General features: G+C 43.7%; 2 protein-coding genes across 21 annotated transcripts in view; one reads left to right on the top strand and one right to left on the bottom strand.

Moving 5' to 3' along the window:
* LRRC63 (leucine rich repeat containing 63) overlaps window positions 1-5,305 on the bottom strand; it is a 31,575-nt gene extending 26,270 nt beyond the window's left edge. For 6 of the 17 annotated variants that reach the window (XM_066988705.1, XM_066988765.1, XM_066988724.1 and 3 more), the window contains exons 1-2: window positions 4,239-5,206; window positions 2,745-2,863 (exon numbers count right to left, since the gene is read on the bottom strand). In XM_066988705.1, the coding sequence (XP_066844806.1) occupies window positions 2,745-2,832 (88 nt within the window). In that variant the 5' untranslated portion in view covers window positions 2,833-2,863; window positions 4,239-5,206. Of the gene's footprint in view, window positions 1-2,744; window positions 2,864-3,129; window positions 3,281-4,238 lie in introns of all 17 variants that reach the window. The other 11 variants (XM_066988709.1, XM_066988727.1, XM_066988730.1 and 8 more) reach the window with 8 other exon arrangements.
* A 187-nt stretch (window positions 5,306-5,492) lies between these two features.
* LCP1 (lymphocyte cytosolic protein 1) overlaps window positions 5,493-23,937 on the top strand; it is a 48,350-nt gene continuing 29,905 nt past the window's right edge. Inside the window, exon 1 of one of the 4 annotated variants that reach the window (XM_048046918.2) lies at window positions 5,493-5,536. The gene's annotated coding sequence lies outside the window, so the exon portion shown is untranslated. Of the gene's footprint in view, window positions 5,537-9,212; window positions 9,237-22,422; window positions 22,756-23,937 lie in introns of those variants that run through there. The other 3 variants (XM_066988693.1, XM_048046917.2, XM_048046916.2) reach the window with 3 other exon arrangements.

Raw genomic sequence — 23,937 nt, 5'->3', positions numbered from 1 at the left:
CAGCCAGCTAAAAAACTCGCTGGAATTGCTCACCTCTCTTCAGTGACTACTGAGAGGCTTAGAAATACTATTTATTTAGCTTATTCATCTCAGTTCAATGAGTAGCATGCGTGGTGGGATGGTGCTGAGCACTAGTGGTCCCACACCACTGAGATGTCATTTCATACTCCTCATGTATGAGACAGACTTTGCTACTTGGGCTATCCCAAAGACCTCATTCTGGAGGTCTACTGGCTCCTTAGCTAGTCCCCAGTTTCCAACAGTACCACACCCAGCAGTCATTTAGTCCTGGACATTTTTATCAACAAAGAAATACTTAGTAAATTACACTTCATTCAGTGTGTGTATTTTCCAAGCTTGGTGCTCTGTTTGCTTTCCTAGGGACACTCATTTTCAGGGTCCTGCTGAGGGAGAAGTCGTTCTCTACAGCTCTCTGCTGTAGCTCAGCTCTCAAAGAAAGCTGGGACTATTCTGTGGGCTCATCTCCCTGGCTTTCGTGCCCCCCAGCACTGTGGCTGACAACTTCAAGCCCTCTACCAGGCACAGGCTACCACCATGACTCCCTGAAATTTCTTCTGCATTTTCAGTCAATTGCTTAATTGTGTTACATCCTTCACTTTCTACAGTCCTCTGCAGGGGAAGACACTCATGCGGCACTACTGAGGCTCATCTTTTTTTTCCTAGCTCAGAACTCCTGGTCCCAGGTCTCAGTCTCTTCAAGAAGCATGAAACAAGTCCATCCCCCAAGACGATCGAATCGTCATTGCCAAAGAGTTGCTTTTTGATCAATGGTCATGCCGCTGTACAAGTATCTATCACGTGTAATAGCTACATTTGGAGAAATGATCCTTGAACAAACTTTACTGCACAGCTCTTAGATTCTTGTCAGGTGTACTACATAAATACGTAATCTATAAATAGCATCCATCACTAATCATCATGCTCTCCTACACGGAGAGCCATCACAATAAAACTTTGTTTCAGGATAAAAGGTTTATCTATCACTTTTAAAATGGTTTAAATCACTGAAGCACAGCTCTGGTACTGAGCCAGAAATATTTACATCTGTTTCAACAGCGCCGGGCTGTATTGTATAGAAATAGATTGCACCAGCCTTTCAAAATAATCTTCAAAAGGGCCTAATAATAGCAAAGGGTCAAACATTACATCTTCTAAGTTTTCAACCTTACTTAACCTAACTTAATTATCTTTAATATTGTTATAAAGGTATTATTCTTAATATATTATTGTTCCTTTTTAATTAGTGTTAAATATTCATTAATAACAAATATCAGCATGGCAGTGTTCTAATAAAGACAAGTGAGTTGTAACAAGTCAAATTACTTACCATTTATTTCAAACATCCAAAAAAATATTTATTTATTTATTTATTTTTCTTTCTGGTGGTCTGTCTTGGTGATTATGCGAAGATTAAGCAGTTTTAGTTATTTAGATACTCTAACAGAAGATTTTTTAGATACTCTAGCAGATTGTACAGAATCTTAGAGGGAAATAAAAAAAAATAGTAGCTTGCTTTGGTTTCTTTAACCCAGTTTGTAGGGACAGCACTGTTCTTTCATGTGACCTTTATTCTTTCATATTACATTTATTCTAACGTGCTGATCAGTGAGAAATAAAATTGACAAAATGCTGTATGCCATACTTCTACAGCAGATCCTGGGACCTTACAGTTTTGACTATTGCCAGTTAATCTGTTCAGACATCAGCATCCTTCTTTACAGATCTGTTTTCAGGACTGGTGCCTAGTCTCTATTTTTTTTTTTTATCACTTAGGTTAAAAATATTTTGATTATAGATCATGTTACTGTTTTTCATTTTTATTTTTATATGTTAGTGCTTAAATATTTAATCAATAGCTACTTTATATAAACTGGAAAGAGCTTTTCATTCACATATACTGGCACACAAAATGTCTATTTATTTCTGAACCATACTGCACAGCAAGTCCTTTGTTATAAAATAGAATTCCTGGATGCCTTTAAAATAATATAACCCAATATTTGTCTTTGTACATGAATGTATATTCTAAGAAGACCATGACCATCCTCCCTGAACGTATTTTTTTCATTTTGTCTGAATCAAAGTTGTATCTCACGTCCCCTATGGTATGAATTAATCTGTTTCAATCTAACTTTTCTTGAAACCAGCATTTTCTCATGTTACATCTTATATTTTCAGATGAGCTAGGGGGAATGCCTCTATTATATGGGAGGTAGTGTTCGAGTCTGACAGGTGGAAGACTCAGGTTCCAGCACATGCCCCAATCACTCTTCCACTATTTTACATGAACAGCCTCCCAAAGAAATGCAAGTCACATGGGTCATCGTGAAGTCCTAATCACACTGCTTTGCACTGGTTGCTTACAACACTTGCTGACAAGGATTACGCAGATGAGATTTATTGTTTGTTGAACAGCCACAGCAATTAGAAATAGACACTTACAGCACATTTTGTGCTAGGGTAAGAGGTTGGCAGGCTAGCATCGGCTCGTGTTAGTATGCCTGCAGTGCACATTAGCATATGGAGCCTGTTCTAGATCTCTGACTGCGCTATCCAGAAGCTTCAGCATTAGAATTGGCTGACTGGAGCCAGTGTGGGTATCTCCAAGCACTCCAATGAGTATTCACACATTAACCAATAGATTCATCTTCTTCTGTGTTAATTTTAGAAAACACATTGAATTTGAAAGTATGCACTACAAGATCTGTTTCTGTACAATTTACCTTTACCAACCTTCTCCCTTGGTGTAGATAGTTTAGATGGCAGCTTAGGAGGCAGAGGTCTACGAAGTAGTTTTGGCCGCTCATCCATTTTCTGTTTGGCTTCTGATCCTGACAGACGACTGCAGAGGTTTCAAAAAAAAAATGAGAAAAATCTGACAAGTCAAAACAAAAGACAACGGCATTTCCAGTTTAATGTGCTGAACTATAAATGTCTGCTCATATAAACTGGGTGACAGAAGAATAGTAGAACAGGACAAGTAGCCAAAAAGGAAGATTTGTTCTCTTTGTGACTGATTCAGCAGTTTTTCTAATTATCATTAGTATTTCAGGAAATAAATCAGTGATACTATTAAAAAAATAAATCTAAAAGAGCTATTCTATTAACCTTGAAACGTTTGCATTAAAGAATGATTTTCAGCACATCTGTCACAGGAGGTGAAGCAATCAGAGCTTCTCATCTCTCAGAAAAAGGAGGCACAGGAAATTAGAGAAACACCCCACATTAAGCATTCTGAAATCTCCCGGAAGGTTTTCTGCTGCGTAAACAAATTCAATAAGAGCAACAGTTAACTCTGGTTAAAAAAAAAAAAAAAAAAAAAAAAGGCCATGAATGCAAGTAGTATATTTAAGCTTCTTTCTGTCTTCATATTAGCTCATGAATTATAAAATGCCCATAATGATACTGATTTCCATCACAGAACTCCCAATTTGGTGTCAGAAATCCACTCATTAGTAGCTAAGTTTAGCACATTTCTGATTTGCAGTAATTTTCAAGATTATCTATGTCCCAAGTTACAGGGCTTAGGCTTTTTTTTTTTTTTTTGTAGGTCTAATAACATGTAAGACATCACACAATATAAAGACTCTATCCTAAAGAACTTGAAACCAGAAGGGGAACACAAAAGACAAACCGATGATGAAAGTGACTTTGAAGAGAAACTAAAAGTGCAATCATCAGGAAGTTATTGGCTCACAGGAAGATATACAAAGATTAAGAGAATTCTCACATGCAGTTAGAAACAAGGGGATCAGTAGGCAAAGAAAAGTTTCAAATATTTATTTGGAAAGTACATAAACTTGAGACTTCAGTACAACTTTGCATGTGGACAAGATTAACTTAAATGAAGTGCAGCATTATGCAAATTGTGATGAAAAGAACAAAAATATGCGTTGAAGAATGAACACAGTCCTGAAGCATGTAAGCAGGTCAAAGTTCAGATTTGACACAGCTTATAGACCAGTAACTACAACGAAATAAGGGGATGGAGAAAGGAAGAAGCAGGAGAAGCTTAAAAAGGGAGCCTGGAGTTCAATTTTCACATTGAGTTTAAATGGTCAAATATCACAACAAGATGAGCTACCACTGCACAAAAATAACCAGAACATAGCATGGTTCACGCTTACTGGAGGCACAAAAGGAATATAAAAAAAAAAAAAAAAAACAAACAACTGGACAACAGCAAAAACAATGCAGGAATTATTACAAAGACAAACCTGAATTTCAAAAACAGGAGAAAAACACTCCATAGCTATGTCTGGTGTTCCCAGGTGATACACTGCGTCTTATCATCCCAGCCTTTCACTCTTCAGGATAGGGGTTCTGCCTGGCACCCGCTACATGGATCAAAATAATTCACGTTGGGACACAAAGGTTGACTATGAGGTCCGAGCAGATTACTCTTACTAGCAAAGTTGTAACCGGTCTGATCTTGAAAACCTTCCAAGGATGGAGACCTCACAACCCTCGGGGCAACCTCTGCACCCCTTCCAACACTGATATAAAAATCAAGACGTAGAATTCATACTTGGAAAACGCACACATCTAAACATATAAATATGGTTTTGGTTTCTTTCCTGTGTAGGCAACCTGGGTTGAAACTGCGAAATGCTGAAATGCTCTCAGACTTAGTTAAGAAGGAATCATCAGTGCCTTGAGCTCAGACAAGAAACCCGACTGTTTTTGCCACGGGTGGATGAAAGCGTTGTTCCAGCTGCTCAAGACAGGAAAGATAAAGCCAGAGGGAGAGAGAACTTGATTTTCTCATGAGATAACACCGACCATTATAGATGGTGAAATCCTAGGTAAAAATCTAAGTGAGAGCAGAAGCAAGAACTTGAAAGACTGTGGCCGCAAAAACACGGCTGTGGTCTCTACTGTAGGTCTAATTTAGCTCGGGACAGCAGACAGTTGAGCCAATAATGCTGAAGAAGGAAAGGAACACATCAGAAGCGGGGAAATTCAGCCTGGTGAATGCAGAGACCTTGCGATAGGAGCGAAGCCAGGAGATGGAGAGGGGGAGATGATTTACGGACACATCATGAAGAGAGATTTCAGGTGAGGATGCAAGGAAGCTATGGTGTAGCCGTCTCCTGCCCTAACCACAGCCAATTTTATTGGTTCACCCATTCCGGACAACATTGCGCACCCCAACCAGACTCCAAGGAAATGGAAACTCCCAGGAAACTCCCTCAACCCCCTCCACAGGAGCAGCACCCCGCACCCTGCTGGGCGGGGGGCTTCCCCTCCGCCACACAAAATGGCGGACACCCTCCCGCCGCGGGGGGGGGGCGACGGTTAGAACACGATGGGGGCGGGGCTTAGCGATGAGGGCGTGGTCTAATAAATAGGGGGCGTGGTCTGATAGATTGGGGGCGTGGCTTGGTATGATGTGGGCGTGGCTTAGCGGTAAGGGGGCGTGGCCTGGCGTGGCGCCGGCGGGAACTGGCGGCGTGGCCGCGGCAGCCCGCCCGCCCCCCGCCGGCACCGCCCGCCGCAGCGTGCCTCCTCGCCGGTAATTACCCGCGCTGCCTATTCTTATTTATCACTCTTTTTATTATTATTGTTATTATTTTTCTTTTCTACGAGGGGGGAGGAAATTAAATTCATTAATTAATTAAATTTAATTAAATTAAAGCGAACCGCCGGGCGCTCGCACCGCTGTGCCGGTCCCGGTGTTTGTAGGGTCGGGGCGGCTGGGAGCGTGTGCCGGAGCCCCCCGGGTTGGCAGCGAGCTGGATGGACCTGCAGAATAACGGGGGCATCGCGGGGGATGGAAGCGCCGTTCCCCCCCGGTGCCCGTCCCCGCAGCGCCCGGGCAGGGTCGGGGTGCGGGGTGCGGGTGCGGTCCCAGCCGGGGCGAGGGGGGGGCAGAGCCCGTCGGTGAGCCTCGGAGGCTGGGTTGGTGTTGGGAGACCCGGCACTGCAGCCCCGAGGTGGGCAGCCCCCGTGGATGAGGTGTGATGGAGGTGTCGGTGCAATAAAGTCACCTTCGAGCGGTTTGGAAGTGGGGGAGAGGGTAAAGAGGGGGCCGGGAAGGTTTGGAGGCAGGGGAAGATGCTCAGAGCATCTCCCTGTGCTGAAAATGGGTTGTGTTTCGGGACTGATGAGTAGCCTGCAACTGGGTTGTGCCAACACTAACCACCCGCCCTCATCTCCCGTGTCAGAAAGTACTTAGACGCTACCTTTAATTGTAGTATTTATTTCTTAAATTCCTTTTTGTCCACAGGGTCCCACTAAAGACAACTTCTTTATAAGCAGTAATAGTTTGGAGAATATCTGAAGGTCATTTCCTTTGACTCACTATGGAAATGAAGAAGCTGTTTTGCATGTTGCAGATGACTCTGCTGTTTGTCCCCTCTCTGCAAGGTTATAACGTTTTCCTACCAGACTGGCAGCAATCAATGTCCCTGTCTTGCCTCTGCTTCTGCTCCTCCCTTGTGCATATTGCGCTGCGTAAAGGTTAGTGAGTGGAGTAGGCTGAGGGAGAAATTTGGATATCTTTCTACAGAAGAAGCTGTGTAAATGAAATCAAAGGTATGGCTGCAGCCCACATAGCAGGCGCCAGCGGGGAATTATTTCTGTAACGCACCAAGGCATTTACATTTTCTTAATGTAGTCATCATTCAAGGATCGATCCTGTGCCCGAGTGATTTATTTGATCGCTTGCTTCCGTGCTTGGCACTACAAGCTGAAAAGCAAAGCAGCACAACTAAGAAATACCTCTGATGTCCACACCGTGAGCCCTCCCGCGTTAGACTGTAAGCTCTTTTGGGCAGGACTGGTGGTGGCACCGTCAGCACAGCAGTGACGGTGGCATCTCCACCCAGGTGTGGCCACCGGGGGCCCGAGGGCTGTCTGGTGGGACACCCCACCTCCAGCTCCGTCACCCTGTTTTGTGAGAGGCAGCGTGGGGGTGGCTGATGGCTGCCTTTGGGTCTGGAGGTAGGGTAGGACCAGGGCAAGCATCCAGACCTGGGAGCCCAGACGTGCTCCTGAGTCCCCTGGTTGGATGCAGGCATGTGTGCTGAAGATGATGCCCCTGAGGAAGGATAACCAGAAGGAGACCGGAGTCCTCCTGCTGACACATTTCGTGTGTGTTTGTACTGCTGACAACAATTTACTGGGTTGCAGTCTTCCCGCTGAGTTAAATGTGAGATTTTGTGACTGGCGGTAGGCATAATCCAACAAACCCTTGCCAAAATTGGTAATTTTTCTTTGCTTGAGCGCTGACTTGAGCAGGGTTCGTAGTTTTGCTAACATCCACTGAGCCAAGTGTGAGCTGATGGATAAGGTGAAGCAGGTGATGGTAGCACGGTGGTGTGACCACAGTGGCCGGGGTGTACTCGCTCCTGCCAGGCTGGAGGGGTCCTTTTGGGCAGTGCCACTGGTCTGTCTGGGTTGACTGGTTGGATGGTGCGTCTGCTAGCAGCCTCCACAATTATCCCTCTGTTCTAACGATCATTAGGATGCACTAATTGTGAGTGAGGAGGTCAACAACAGCCCTGTAATAACTCTATAAGTGTTGTTCCCGAGTTAGAAAACAAGGTGCAGCTCCCTTTCCACGGTGCTTCCTTGCTGCTAGTGCCTTCTCCCTTGCCACTGTCTCGATGACAGAGCTGCAATTCCTGAATTTTCCTGCCTGCAATGCATGTTTAAGATAGCCCTTGCTCCTTTAAAGGTGTGATGATAAAAAAAATAAGCCCTGAAATAACTCACCCTCCGTTCATCCATGCAAAATCAGGAAGGAGCAGCACAGAACTGTAGACAGCTCTATTTGGAGAACGTGCTGGGAGATCTAGGGGAGGGACTTGGAGATAAACTTATTTTGCCACTCTGCCTGCACGTGTAACCTGTACTATTACTAAATAACAGGACTTTTTTAAATTCTGAATTCGCCTTACAGATGACCATCATGTTTTTCTCATGATTTGTGTAATCATTCATCAGAGATTTTATTCTTTTCTGTGTTATTACAGAATCTGTATTTCAGTTTTGAGGGCTGGGTGAAATAAGTACCAGTCACAGCAGTGCGGGTAACCAAAATGGACTGATTTTATCTGAGAAGATGCTAGACTAGCATGCTGCAAGTCTGCCTTCTGACCTTTAGTACTGGAGACAGACGGAGCACAACTGGAAAATTCACAAATCAGTAATAGCATTACGAGGTGGACTTGAGGGATGATTTTCCAAATTGTTGCTGTGTTGTGCAAAGAAAACATCTGCTGCTTTCCTCTCTATATTCTGCTTTTCTCAGGCTCTCCCTGTGCTGCCTGTGAGCAGAGCCCTGACCCAGCCGGCTCTGGAGGGCCCTGAGGTTGGTCCTGCTGCATGCAGGCTTAAGGACCTGAGTGGGATGCTCAGTGCTAGGGAGTGGGAATACTCCCCGTGCAAATAAATGTCTGTTGTCTGTAGGCTTCTTCTCCTTCCCACTGTCAGTGCTCTGGTGACCCTTAATGTTTACAGTGCACTCATTTCCTTCTCTCTTACAGGAAGACAGCTAGTCCACTTAATCAGCATTCTCAATAAACCTAATTTGTGTTTTAATCTGTTTTGGCCATATTTAATGTGTTCCGATTGTGATCATTCTTACACTTCCTTTTTTTTTTTTTTTGGTGGTTTTAGTCTGAATCTATACTTAATGTATTTCCCCAGTTAGTGTTTTCCTAGCTGAAAATTTATGTATCTTTGTTCATTTTTGCCTTAGACTGTGAACGTACACCCTTGGCAATTACTGCTTCAGGAAGCCATGCAAATAGTTTTTAGGGTTTTCTTCCGCAAACAGAAGCTCAGAAGAAGGTCAAAACATTTCTTTTTGTCCTTGCAAGCCCTTATCCTGCAGAAGGTCAATCATTTTGGCTGGGAACAGTCATACCTATGAGCTGAGTAAGCATGTGTGCTTTTACATCAGAAAAGTTTCCTTCCTCATAGCATTGCATTTTCATGTTACCCCCAAGCAGATGTCAGTAGGTGACTCCAGAGGTCCCTCCCAACCAACACATCCCTGGTCCTTTCTTCTCAGCCTGTTTATACTGGGTACCACAGGATGGAAAAGCATGGTTAAAACTCCCGTGTCAACATATTTGGGACAGCAGAATGGCAGCACGTACCTCCCACATGGCATTGAAGTCAGTGAGGTCCAAAAGGTTTTGAAAAGGAGGCCGGTATCATTTCTGGAACTGATTTCCCCGTAGATGAAGCACAGTAAAATTGTGGTAAGGATATATTTGTTTCAGAGACTTGAGTATTTTACAGAATGGCTTTGCTCCTGTAAGCAGAAATAGCCGTATTTCTTATCAAAATGAAATGTCATGCCTTGATATAGTTCCTGTCACCTTCCTGTTATGTTGGTTAACCTAGAAATGAAAGCAGTTTTGTTAACTTTTTTGTTTGTTTGTTTTAACAAATGTTTGTTGCCATGTTGGGATGGAATTGCCTATCCCTATTAACAGCAGAAAAAAATACAGGAAGATTTTCCTTTTCTTGCATGTACTGATAAAAGGGAGCCAGCATGCTGGGTAAGAGTGAAACTGAGTGGCATTACTTTGGATTGAGGAGAGGATGTGTTATGAAAAAAAAGAAGATCTGCTGCTTTTTCTTTTATCTTTTTTATTTTTCATAGTTCTGTATGTCTTTATGGCCACCATGTTAAATAACAGGGAAAAATGCAAAACCCAACAAGTGTCTTCTCTTAAGCAGAAGTCTCAAGTTGAATCAGTGAAGACACATATCTAAAAATAGAAACAACTTCTTTATTTCAGGGTTATGAAAAGATACGTGAGTAAATGCTCTAATTTCTATATAAACAGAAGTTTCTGGATGACTCTAGGAAGTTGCTAACACAGTTTTTCTTCTGTAGCTTATGAGAAGAACTCAACAGATGAGATTTCGGTGGATCTTCCAGGCAAACACTTCTTTGCATTTACAAGAAAATAAATCATTTAAGCCGTATATTGAAATGTCATTTCAAGCTATGCAGCCTTTTCCCTACTTTTGAATTTGAAAGCATCTGCACTCCTAAGTGTCAGCAAAATTTTCTAGCATTTATGCCCTGTTGTTGTATACAGCCCTGGCTTGCCGATGTTCTGTAAGGAGAAACTTGAAGTACAGTTTGTGATATTTTAATCATGAAAGATTGATAATATAGGCTTGCAAATGTAACTTGTACTTAGTAGTTAACTTTGGCAGACTATTTTTTCTTCTTTCCTGACCCATATATTTGCTGCTTTTACAAAAGGGGCATGTGGCTTCACTCCTTAGTTTTCCCACCTGTGTACCTCAGTCAGAGTTTTCAAAATAAAACCTAGGTTTCAAAGTACCTAGTTTAAGACATGAAAAAAAAAATAGACAAGTCTCTGGGAAGTGCTGATGAGCTGCTGTCAGAAAGCTGTACTCTGTAAGGTCCCAGGGAAGAAGATGCATACAGGCTTCCTGAAAGTCTTGCGGACCAGATGTTCTTGGAAGCCTTCCAAATCTGGACCTCAGAGTTCATGCATTTCCACTCATGGTTAGCACAAACAGCAAAGACCATACAAGATACGTGGAAATAGCTTGAGTTAAGTTTTGCAGGTACAGAGAGGTCATTTGCATGTTTGTGACTTGATCAGCTTGGCTTTAATGAGCAAAGCTAATCAGAGCCATGATTAATACAAGGAGCACGAGCAGGGACAAGCAATGGGTGATAGTCTTGGAATACGTATTTTTGCCAACGAATTAAAATTAAGGAGTTTAAGTTTTCCTTAAATAAAATAATATAGTTTCTCCTAACAGCTTTATGTTAAAATACACCCACCCACCTTGCCATTTTAGCATGTGTTTTTCCAGTGTCTGGGGCTGTGCTCATTGGGAGGGGTTCATTCTCAATGGCTGCTCTGTTTTAATGCTAGTATAAAAAGTTACTCCTAGGACCAAGATGCTGCTGTCTAGACCCCGTGCTACCAGTTCGAGTGGATCAGGACTGAATGGGCTCTCCCTTGCTAAAGTCTAAAATTCAGTAGAAAACATTCTCCTCAACAGTGACCCAAAGTCAAGTGCTTTGCCAAGCAGCCTGGTGGGGTTACCCTTGCACAGGAGCGTGGTGATGTCCCTTCTACCTGGTGGGAGAGCCCTGCGGTGCTGTCAAGTGATAAGCCTGGGACATCTTCTGCCTGTAAGGGGGTGCAGTAGTTACACCTCACAAAAGAGAGATGCCGCAGGGGGACGCCGAGGCAGAGGAATTAACACTGTGCTACTCCCTTCCTGATGAGGTGGGGTTGTCAGCTACTAAGGGTCTCCCATGCTCATCAGATCTTGTTTCTCAGAACTAGCACCAACCAAAAACTCTAAAAAGAAGCTATCTTCGAATATGCACGTCCTGATATTCACAAAAGTTGCTGGATTTTACATAGTACTGGAGTTGCCAGTATGTCAATAATTTGGGACAAATAATTGAAAGTCCTGCAAAGGGAAAATAATCTTTCGCACATTTTCCTTTTTTACAATGGTAAACGTTGTACAGGATGGGGCAGTAATCAGTTCTGTTATTTTTATATCACAGATAAAGATCTCGTATCTTCTGTTTGCCTAAGAGAAATTGCTATGTCAAAACAGAGGTACTTGTCAGAAACTAAGAAAGATGTCTACAGTCAGAGAAGGAAAATGTCCTTTCTAAAGATCATTTAGACTCACCTTCAATCTCCTGTAAATATCAGGATAACTGACACATTTTTCATCCGATTTCCTGTATCAGAAGGAATCAAAATATTCTAAGTTCCCCCGCCTTCTCTTCCTTTTGGGCTGTTCATTCAGTTAAAAAGGCGACGTAGAGCCTCTCTGATGCTCCCACCAGTGATACTACACACATAGGTGAGAAAACCATCCATTTTTCAAGACAATTAAAAAGCAGTCCTCCAATGACAATTGGCGTTTTACACTGATTTTCAGATAACCCCTCCTGACTGCCCTTGCTGCAGAGCTTTGCATTTGCCTTTGTGTGTGGTTCTCATTTGCATCTCTATATCTACTTTCATAATTGCGTGCCCCACGCAGACATGTGGAAAGTTTTGGGCAAGCAAAAAAAATTTTAGGAGAGGATGGACTGTCCAGTGGTTCAACCACTATATCAAGCCATGAGAGATTTCTCTCGCAGACATACATACATGTACATGTATCCGTATATGTAATATATATGGTTTTTAGTAGAAGCAGAATGCATTAGTCAGCTGCAGCTGTATTGCTACCAGCATTTGAGCTAGCTTGTTTAAGGTGGAATTAATAAATAGAATGTATTTATAGAAATATTGAGCAGAAGAATGTGAGTTTTCCTTAAATGCTCATTTGCAAGGATTTTACTGCATGCATGGTAACTTATCTCCCTTTCATGGCTCAACATCTCCTGCAACATTGCAGGAATATTGGGAGTAGAATAGCTTGAGAATCACGGTTCACATGCCATTTGCCCTCTTGGACATGGCCAGAAATGCACTTACCAAAGGTGTCCCTGAGCTTTAAGGATCAAAACTGAGTACCAAAGTCTCAGTGGGGAGTGGATATGCACTTATTTTTAAAATGAAAGGCAGCAGCTCTTCAGGAAACAGAGCTTACAACATACAGCTGAAACTACCGAGGAACTGTAAACAAGCTGAGCTGCTAAATCTAGTCTTTGCAAGGGCACCTGCAAACCCTCTTGTTCAAACACGATTTGCAAGTCAGAGCCTCCAGCATGCAGTCACCTTTATCAGTTTGCTTCATGGGAACACGGTGGGTCTTACTTCTCTGTGATACTAGGCAAGATTTGTTCGTGCTGGGTTGTTGCAGGCCATCAGAGCCATCCCCCGGTCTTTTCATCCTTTTCCTGTTCCGGTTGCAGAAGAAGCTCACGTGCAGAGGAGAAAAAGGGCGAATTGTTGGGGTTTTCTTCAGTGTGGGATCTTTGCCTGGCTCTGCTCTAGTTTGGCTGTCCAGTGTTTCTGAAGGCTAAAACTGGTATTTCATGACATATTACTCAGCCATGTAACATGTAATGTTGTGAAGAGCTGAGGAACACATTTTGTAGTACCTAAAACTTACTTTCCACACTAATGCTCAGAAAGGATTTTGAGTTATTGTCACGTAGGAAACTCATTGCTGCTTGTGTGAAACTTGTAACTCACCAGGTAAGGAAAGGGAAAGAGACGCCTGAAGGAGCATTAAACCTGCCAAGGCAAGTGTAACCAGCAGGTAGACTGCTTCTGCCACACTGAAGCCATCTTTCACTACTGCTATTTGGTGGTTTGTGCCAGTCTTTATCTCAGTGTTGCTCCATCTCTCCTATCTGTGTCCTGCTGTGGCTAGCAAAAGGCACTGAAGTGACAAAAGATGCTCCTGCTTTCTTCTTTCCTCCACCTTTTGCAGCTCTCTGATGGTGGCAGTTTTGAATAAGCATCTCTGCTTCTTGGGCACGAGCATGCAGACAAAATAAGGTCAACACAAAGATGCTGGTACAGAAGTTCCACAGCCATCTCTCTGCCCCAAAAGCTGCCTGGGACCCCACAATTGCTGGTGAGGCTGAATGTCACCACAGGCATGTGAACAGCCAGTCCTGGTTTGTAAGACCTCCTCCAAGACATGTTTGGAGGCCTCTTTGTCTTGGAATCAGAAAATCCTACTGCTCAGGTGGCATTTCTGGCCCCCATCCGTCCTCTGTGCACCAAACCTCCTTGGGGTGTCCATGCAGGGAGCTGCTTGGCAGAGCTTGGCTTTCATCCGTGACCTGTGAGAGCAAAGAGGGCCTTGCTGGGATGCCTGGGGTGCATCGCAAGAGTAGCACGGGGTCCTCAGCTCCAAGCTTTGCTGGCTGAAGGACTTAGTTTCTGAATTCCTGTCACCAGCTACACACACACAACATCACTGTGGTTGTGGTGGCTTCTTGTGTTACCAAACTGCTTAGCACTGCAGTTGCCCCCGTGCCTTCTAAGTGCTGTGTCAGAAGAGCAATTGGTGTTTGTTTCAAATTTGTCTTTTAGATAACACTCAAGAGCTCGTGTTTTGTGCTCTTTTCCAAGAGCAGTTGTTTAGGGGCTCTTTTGAGTCTTCTGGCATTTGAAAACCCACCTGATGACTTTGTCTTCTTACTTTTTGGTGCACATTGGCCACGGTGGCACAGAAAATGGGGCAGCTAAGTGCGAAGGTAAAGAAGAGAAATTGTTCAGCTTGCTTGAGGGTCTGCTCTGCCCATTTTCCAGGAGCAAAGGCTGCTCCTCGATGACACCCATTTGTAGCAACACAGGCAGCATCTCTGTGAGCAAACTCACACCGCCTGGTACGTGTCTGGCACTTCACTCTTGGTACTTGCCGTTGAGTGGAGGATCTTCCGTCTCTACGTGGGCTCCCTCAAAGGTCTTTCACTCTAAGCAGTCAGGGAAAATAAAGCATAGTTTTCTTTTTCGCATCATGTACCTTTTGTATGATCGCTGACTTAATTATTACCCCGATATTTTAGGTGCTCACGATGTTTGCCACTCTTGCTGCCAAAACCTGGCTACTGCCCCTGTAGACTTCAGAATATGAGACCTATCTTCAGACTGGTTCCTTTCGAGGGCATGTCCACATCTCTTCAGCCTTGTCTCAGCTGAGCTTCCAAGAGGTGTCAGTGCCAGCCACTGGGACAGGAAGGAGTTTGACCAGCAAGATGAAAAGAATGCAAAAAGCTTGGTTTTGCTTACTTGAGATAAGCAAAGCTGGTGCTGGGAGCATGAAGGAATCAAAAGTCTGTCTTTGTGGGGCTTGGGCTGAAGCAGAAGACCAGCAGTAATTGGTGTCATGATTACTAGCTAGCAGAGAGATGCAGAAATGTCTCCCCCTTCCCAATTTTTTTGCCTTCTTTTTTGTCACAGAAGGGATTCATCCCAAATATAAACTCTAATTCTGGTTTTCTTATCCACCATCCAAAACCATTACTGAGATCAGATTTGTCAGGAAAAAGGGTGGCATTATACATATCCTTTTTCCAAAAATTGAGATACACCAGGCCAGAGTCTCTTGGATTCAGGATCTTCATACTATGGCCTTTGTCAAAAGCCTGGCCTCAGATACCTCCTGTGATTGATTTCTGTGCTAATACCACCATCAAAACAAAAAAAAACCATAAAACACAAGCCAAGATTTTAATTTTTTTTTTTAATTTTTATTTTTTTCTCATCCTGCAGCTTCAGCTTAGTTCTGGCTTTCATCCTTCACCCGCAGAAGGGTGGTGAGCCCCCTGATGCAGAGCCTGCTCTGAACACATCTGTGGTGAGACTGGAAACGAAACCCCATGGTTTGGGCATTTTCTGTCTGGATTCTGTACTGAGGTTTCGTTTTCTTTTCTTTTTTTTTTTTTTTTTTTGGCACATACGGGAGAAACGCAGCAAGTTCCTCCTGGGGGAGGCAAACTTCCCCTCGAGACGGGGAACTAACAACTGCTTTGAGGGGGTTCTGAGCTGCAGCGTGCAGTGGTTTCAGTGCAGAATTTTGGGCCACTGACCCCAGGCTTGGAAAATGCATGTGAGATCCTGCAAGAAGTGGGGCTTCTGAGCTGAACGCCCTTAGAAATATTAAGAGCGTTGGCAGCAGAGCAGCATGTGGGAGTAAGTGAACAGAAACTGCTAGGGTAGGAGTCCGAGGAGTGAGGAAATGGCAGGAGGTAGGAAAAAATGCGGAAAGTGTGCAAAGGGAAAATGAGAGAATAAAGGGAAACGTGGAAAAAAAAAAAAAAGAGGAAGAGATACAGGAATATGTCTTTTAAAGAAGCTGAGTGATGAAATTTAAAAACAAGTTCACAGCAAAGCAAAAAGTCTAGGAAGTTGCATTTTCCAACATTTAAAGCTATTTAAAATCAAAGCATAATGATAAAGTATAGGAGAGAGTATATACACAAGCGTGCCTGCGTGCACACAACATTTTGTTCAGTCACTCAGGTGTTGGCATGCAGTTTTCCTTCTGGATGCAAAGCAAACCGAATCACTCTTTTCTGAAACCCTTGGCAAAAAGCCCAAAGGAGAGAACTTGTTCTGGAGAGCATCTTCTTCCGTAAACATTTTTCCCCCTGCCTTTGCAGCCGTTTGCAGCAGAAGACAGGTCCTTGAAATGCTTGTGGTGGAATTGTGGCGCCTCCATTCCCAGCACAAGCGCTTTCTCTTTGCCACAACACCTTCCCCAGGCACACATCCTCCCCTTGCCTGCACCACAAGGAGAGGATGTGTTGGGAAGCCCATTTTGCTGCAGTGCCAAAGCCATCAGAAAGTGACATTGAGGCTGTGAGTCTAACAAATAGATGACAAGGTCACTTAGCTGTGAGCCAGCTTCTCAAAAATGAGATCCAGATGCTCAAAAATCATGGCTATGTTTCCTCCCATCTTTGCAAAAGCACCTGTCGTAATAATTATAATTAAAGCATTTTTTTCCTTCTGTTTCTCTATGCTTTTTACTTCTGCAAGCCTCTGAGCCACTGAAGTCACGTTCTCGCTCTTTTCTCCCAATCACAAAGCTCAGATATTTCCTGAAAGAAAAGCATAACAGCTTGCAAACCGCCTGAGTCAGGGTCTAGCTGAAACTCTGATTTTCATAGGAGTGAAAACAAAATCATGAGAGCCAGTGTTGTTCAAACAGCATCTGAGAATGCTACTTAAGAACCTCCGTCCTTCTGGAAATGGATTTATCAGCTCATAGGGTTGCTGTCGGTCTCTGTTTGAGACATGGGAATCCAGTATTCTTCTGTGAGAGCCTGAGGAGTGTTGCTGCCTTCTCGCCACTTCATCCAGATCCGTGGAAAGCTGTGGCCCTGGCTGCTCTTTTTTGCATTAATAATGTCCAGACTTTTCAAACCCGTTCTTCTTTCCCCCCCACCAAGTAAAACCTAAGATTAGCTCATGTACTGTTATTAATATTTCACTAGTACTCCCCATTGCAACAAATGGATAATTCTGCTCAATAATTCATGCTTGGGTGTAGCCTATTAAATTTGTATTGGGGTGTACACTTTCATGTTACTTATTTATTATTGCTTTCATTTTACAGGAGGTTTTTTTTTCTATGCTATTTCAATTTTCACTCGCTTAAATGCCTCTCCCTCAAAGTTCAGACTGCTTGCAGGAAATTAATCTCGTTCCTTATGCCTTGTGAGTAAGGCTGAGCTCTTACTGCAAGCGGCTGGGACTTGGCCATAAGAAAAACCTTCAGACACAAATGATTGATGGAGCTAATGATGGTGGAGCAAATGATTCTGGAACTTGGGTGCCAAGACTGACAGCCAAAAGTTCACCCACGGCCTCAAAGCTATCTGGTTTTTGCTTTATGGAGATGTTTGGTTACTTCTGTTGAGGGAGCAACCTGCTCCAAGATCCGTGATTGATAATTGCACAATCTGCTCCTCTGCCAACAGGCACTATTCTCTTCTAGGTCCTGCACATGTGTTTTGGGGAGTGTAAATCTTTCTAGGCTGGTTGTACCCCTCTTTAGGAGTGATCTTTTGCATTGCTTTGTGGAAACCATCTCCTCATAGCACCTTTGTGTGGCTCATCTGGATTACCAAATAGGACAACGGGTCAGCAAAACCAAAGTAAAGATTTCCTTAGAAGACTCAAATCCAGGTTTTCAGTTAGGAGTTTGGAAACTGGAAGCTGCACAAGCAGGTAAGATCATAAAAAAGGCTCCCAGGCTGGGTTTAATAGGATGTTATCATCATAGTCATTCCTGTGAATAGCTCTAGGGGAAAGATTAAGATTTGGAGACATTGCTTGTTGGAAAGACCCCACCAAAAACACTCTTCTCAGTATGGGATGACTTTGTTTTATGTGCCTGTATGTCCACATGTGTCAGTGTACAAGCCTAGCTGAGGCTCCATGCAGCACAGCACCGCTGTGGCTTGTCCATTATAAGAGGTCCATGGGCACAGGTGGGTCCTCGCACCTCTTGGTGCACCTGGCACCTCTTGGTCCTGGTGTTGGGGTTCCTGTATCTCAGGGAATGAGAGCATGGTGGCATGTTCCAGCTGGAGGTGAAGTGGCTTCTTCAGGGTCAGTTCTGCCCCACTGCTTCCTGCATGAATAGATTGAGACGAAGAGTGAGATGCTCTTGTTCCTCCAACAGATATTTCGTGGTATCATGACACACCCCTCAAAAAGACTCCCAGTATCTGTATTTTGAGAGGTTTAATGGGATCAACCATCACAGCTTTGCATTCTCAGGGCTTTTTCCGGTAGATGTAATGCAGGGCGAATGCAGCATGAAAGGCATTATTTTTATATGCATCCTGCAAAGTCTTTAGGAGTCTCTCCTGCAGAGATCACACGTGGCATTTCAAGACACATCGCTAACATGGGCAGTCCCAGCAGCAGGTAACCTGCCCAAGCAGATGTTACAGGTCGAATTACCAGCCCCTACCTGAGTGCATGCCATCCGAGTAATGACTCCTGCTTCACCAGAACCCATTTACCTGTCAACAACATTTAAGTTCTTAGGGTCCGCTTTCAGAAACGAGGCAAGAGTGTCAGTGCCAAAATTGCTAGTGGCTACAGGAAGTGTCGCCGACTTTAACAGGGACAAGAACAGGGTCACACTGAACAAAGATGTCGTTCAGATTGCATCAAACTGCAGTGGGAATTAGATTGGGTCCTCTGTATTTTTATAAGAACAAGATAATTCTCTAAATGAGTTCACTTATTAAATAATTTCCATTAATTTTGATTTGTCCTAGTTTTTCACAGACAACGAGGCTCCCCTCAAAGGGTTCATTTAAAATTGTGCTGTCATTGAAACAAAGATATTTTGCAAGGTTCACAGGAAGCTTCCATGGTCATCTTGGAAGATCTGTGCATCTGTCCCTGCTCGGTTCCCCACCGTGCCTTTCCTGGCCAGTGTATATTCTTGGATGGACAGCACGTACACAACCCGTGACTGTACCAGCTGTGGTACTGTCCATCCACCCTGATGGACAGCTAAACTCCACCACAACTGCTCCCTCACTCCCCTTCCTCAAAGGGGAAGGGGAAGGATGAAAGTATGATGGGAAAGAAAAAGGCTCATGGGTTGAGATCAGGATAATTTAATTAAAGGGAAAAGAAAGAGAGAAAAAAAAAAAAAGGAGCAAAGGCCACACAGAAGCATGGAGAGCAAAAAAAAACAATTATTCTCAACTTCCCATCAACGAGTGATGTCTGGCCACGTCCCAGGAAGCAGGGCTTTGATATACATAGCATTTTTTTGGGAGGACAGATGTCTCCATAACGAGAACCCCATCTGTCCTTCCACTTTCTCACATTTTATTGCCGAGTGTGACACCACAAGGCATGAAATATCCCTTTGGTCGGTTCAGGACAGCTGCCCTGGTGGTGTCCCCTCCTCACCTCTTGCCCACGCCCAGCCTGCTGGCTCTGGGGGGGTTGGAGGGAGCCCTGATGCTGTGCCAGCACTGCTCAGTCACAGACACAGCACTGGTGTGGTACCGATGCTGTTCTAGCTCCGACTGCAGAGCACAGCACTGCATGGGCTGCTGCAGGGAAAGGTAACTCCATCCCAGCCAGACCCAGAACATCAGCAGAGGCTAGGAAGGTGTTGCATTACGTGAACACGTGATTTTCCAAAACACGGCTTTTGGAGAAATTCATTTGATGAAGCAGAAACAGTTTAGAGGAAGGCAAAGCTCTTGGGAGACTGCTGTGGGCAAACAAACGCAAGATCTGAGATGTGGCGTTGCCAGAAAAGGCTGCCACAGGAATATCCTTTCTTAGTTCCCACCAGGAAACTGTTCTCCCTCAGTGAATTATTAGACACAATGCTTGATAACTTATGGCATTTACTTTTGTAGACAATCTTTGCTGATTCCCTATGTCTTTGCAACCCCTCCTGAACTTGTCTGCCTTTTGTGGAAGCACATCTCAAAGTATCTTCGTTGGGAGTTTGGCTCTAAAACTGGAGCTCTAGGTCAAGTATATTATGATATTTTAATGCAGGAAAGCCATGGACATTTAACTCAGTATTGCAGTACATCCTATTGTGACATCAGCTCGTCTTGCTAACCGTAAGCATGCCTTATTGCAAAATACAAGCTACTTATTTTGAGGAGTTACGATTTAAAACTCTTCCAGAAAATAAATACTCTAATGATTGCCTGCAGCATTCTGCCCAGTGTAAGAAATTACATTAGAGAGATCATTGTCATACATTGTCCTACAATCATACATTGCCTGCAGTGCCACAAATGAACATCACATGGGTACAAGTTAACCAGTTGCAGGTAGGAGTTAATCATTGCATTGTATCAGCTAAATGTAATTCAATGCTGCCCAATGAAATTGTTATTTGCATGATGTTTTACAGATGTACAGCACAGAAATCAAATAGGGTGCTGTGCCAGGACTTCAGCTGGAGTTGTGTGTAAAGATTACTTCAGTTTTATAAAGTTTGGTGAGACAGCATGATTGGGTATGCACAGAGATATTCCAGCAGGCCCTGAAATAAGGCAGAAAAAGGGAAAGGAATACATGGTCTGCATGGTAAATGTATCAAAATCTTTTGTTTACACTTGCTTTTAAATGCCATCTCCACTGTACTTGTATTTCTAAGCTTGCTAGAGCATTGTTTTAGCACAGGTGGTGCATATTGGGGTACATGCTGGTAAGAATCAGTGCTGTGTACTGATCACACAGGATTGAGTTCTGTCTAAGTAGGATGAATATAAAGTTACATACATTAGAGTGGAAAATCTGAGTCTCTCACCTACCTTTTTTATAAACTATAACAACCCAAGAGAGGATGTTGCAAACATGTCTGATAAGGAAACACATACCCCTGGTTTTCCTGTGCAAGTTGTTAGATTTAAGGCATGCAGTGTAACACCAAATAATGGCGTGGAATTATCCATTCGGTGTCCTCTTCCCTGTCTCAGAAAAGATGTTGTAGCATTCAAGGAGACGCTGTGCAGAGAGCAACAGAAATAATAAAGGATTTTTTAAAAGCCTGCAAGGAGAGAGTTGCGGCAAACCTTTATCAGGCTGCTGTCAAACAGCCTAGTAAACAACGCAGAGGAGCTGTGGTGCTGTCTATCAAATAATGAAGTACCACAGAGGAGGTAGAGTAGGAACATCTCCTTGTCTAATAATAAAAAGCCAATGAGACCTTGTATTAAACTGAAAAGCAATTTAAATCACCATTCCTGATCTGCATAGTCACACCTTGGAAGACCTTCCCACCCTGAGAGTAAGGTTAAAATACAATGTGTTATTCCAATTATAACAGAAACGTTCAGGGACAGGCAGAAATTATGGAAAATCTACAAGTGATGTCTGCACAGAGTCAATGTAAGAATATCAAAGGGATAACTGGGCATTTCTTTTTCTGATGGAGGGAGGTCTTCTGTTGTCAAAAATGCCTCGAATGCATTTCAGTGTAATTCTGAATATGGTGAACCTATGTGTGCTTGAATGGGATCTTAATTATGGGGATTTTTTCATGCAAAGTTTTTTCTGAAGTCCTCTACATCAGCATGTAGCTGATGGTCCAGCTGGTCTGATGAATCATGAATGACAGTTTTTTCATGAAAGACATGCAGTTTGTTTTTCAGCTGTATGATTTCAGAGGTAAAAGTCAGAACACAAGTTATTTAAAAAACTGAAGGTTGACTCTTTGGCCTGTGGAAAGAGGTGGGAATTTTGCTGTTAAGGCAAGAAATTTCTTAAAATCCCCACGGGGCTGCTGAATCACTTTTGTATATTGATGCTGTATTTTCAGTTCTCTTCAGGCTCTCTTAAACTCTGCGTCTTCGGTGTTGAAAGGCAGCTAATGTTTGCATCCATTTTAAGCACTTCTGCACTTGACCCTCAAGGTACCTGGGAAATGCGTCCTTGAAGTTGGTGTCAGCTGTGAGGCTGCGTGAGTGCCTTGTCCTGTCTGAGGCTCCCCTGTACAAGAAGAACTGTAGGGAGCAACTGGGATGGCCAGGGGGCAGAAGCACATGAGGTATGAAGAGTGGTGAAGAAGATTTGTTGAGGCTGGGGAGGAGAAAGAAGTCTGAGAATGACCTTGCTGTCTACATCTGCCTAATTGGAGCTTATAGAGAAGATGGAGACTTTTTTTTTTCAGAGGTACACACTGAGAATAGAAGGTCACAAGTTGCAGCAAGGGAAATTCCAGCTGCATGCAAGGAGAAAAAGGTTTTCACAGCCAGCATAGTCAAACGTTGGCAGGTGTTGACAGGGATGCCGAGGAGCCTCTAACCCTGGAGGCAGTGCCGCGAGCACCCCAGCCTGACTTTACAGCCAGCCCTGCTTTGAGTGCAGGGGTGGGGCTGCAGGCCTTGTTATTCTGTGATCCTAAAATGCATCTGGTTTTATCGTGAAAGGGAGAAGGTGTAAAATCGCGTGTGTGCGCATGCACTTAGTGGGAGAGAAAGGAACCGAAGAGAAAGACATGAGGAAGTGGCGCGTATCAGACCTATTGTATGAGTAATGAGGTGATGAGGAGGGGAGACCAGAGTATGCTAAATTTCCTTATAAAGACAAAATCTATTTCACTATGACGTTTTGTCACCAGTCACTTCCCTCACGGGGCTCAGTCTTGGGCTTGCAGTCCTGGGCTCGAGCAGTTGCTCTGCAGAAGATTTTCTAGTCACGCTGTTTCGACATACTCCTTTGCAGTTTACCAACCCACACCGAATTTTACTTTTTTAAGAAGTTCTCCCCTTTCTGTCGGACTGACAAGCACTTGCTCCAGCAGTTGGGACCCACAGCTTGAGCCCGGTAGGTAAGATCCCAGCACCTGCTGTTTTTTACACCCCTCATTGAGCGTACGAGCAGTTGAACTGCACAGGAAATTGTGGTCGCCATGAAAAAGAAGTGCAGGTTTGGTATGAGCGTAATTATTTTCAAATTCTCTTGTGCAGAGCGTTTCTGCTGACCTTCGGGAAAGTATCGGGTGGATTTAATGGAGTAGAGAGGTCTGTGGCTGAGCAGAGTGATAGCCTTTGGACTCGCATTCACTGGCATTTGATTAGTTTGGCGGGATGGGAGAAACTAATGAGCTGTTATTTAGGTTGCAGAGTGGATCCTTGTAAAAGGGTTATTCTAATTCCAGTGATGAAAAACACCAATTCTCAAACCTAATGTATTTCAGCCTGTATTGTTTGCACCATACTGTTAGGACATTCATTGTAGGCTTTTACAAATTTGCTCTCAATAAATCAAATTGATTCATGATTTTGGAGCCTGACTGTAGTAGGGACTTTTGCTTAAAAAATCAGTAATATGGTGTGGTCCTAACATTTTATTTGCCTTTGAATATTTTGAGTGTTGAAATTGGTCAAACTTTCTTTGGGATTTTAGATCAGGCTTTAGATGAACTTTGACTTGCAAATGTCTACAGAAATCTTAGGAAGTTGTATTGTGAACAGGAACATTTGGGCGTACATTTTTGCTCTGCAAGAGCTGTAGACTTGTTGTTTTTGTTAGACAGTGGTTTCCTCACTATGTGCATTTGGTTTGAACACTGTAAACTGACCCATAAGCCTGCGGGGAAGTTGCCTTTCCAAACAAACAGGACCTAAGTTTTTTCGTAGTGTTGGCAGTCACGTTGGCTGACTGAGCCCTCACTGCTGCAGGTACCAAGTGAAGATGATCTCTGTCAAACGGTAGATGAAATGTTGCTGTCAAAGGTGCAGGTGGGTGCTCAGCAGGTGGCTCTTCATCTTGATAAACACCCTGAAACCTCTTGTGTGGAGACGCTCCAGCATGAACCACCTTCCCCCCGGCCTGCTTGTCAGACAGGAGGGGCTCGCCCTCTCAAGATGGCGCCAGAAGGGCTGCAGAGGTGCTGGCATGGGGGATGGGGCTCTCCTGGGTGAAGGGGAGACGAGGAAACCCCCTCCGTGGTGGGAAACTCCACCAAGAAGGGATGCTAGAGGCAGGAGGGACTGGGAAGTACCTGCTG

The sequence above is a fragment of the Anser cygnoides genome, chromosome 1 (genome assembly GCF_040182565.1).
Source record: "Anser cygnoides isolate HZ-2024a breed goose chromosome 1, Taihu_goose_T2T_genome, whole genome shotgun sequence".
Classification (NCBI taxonomy): domain Eukaryota; kingdom Metazoa; phylum Chordata; class Aves; order Anseriformes; family Anatidae; genus Anser; species Anser cygnoides.
The sequence above is the reverse complement of the archived record's forward strand: the minus strand, read 5'-3'. Positions and strand labels throughout refer to the sequence as shown.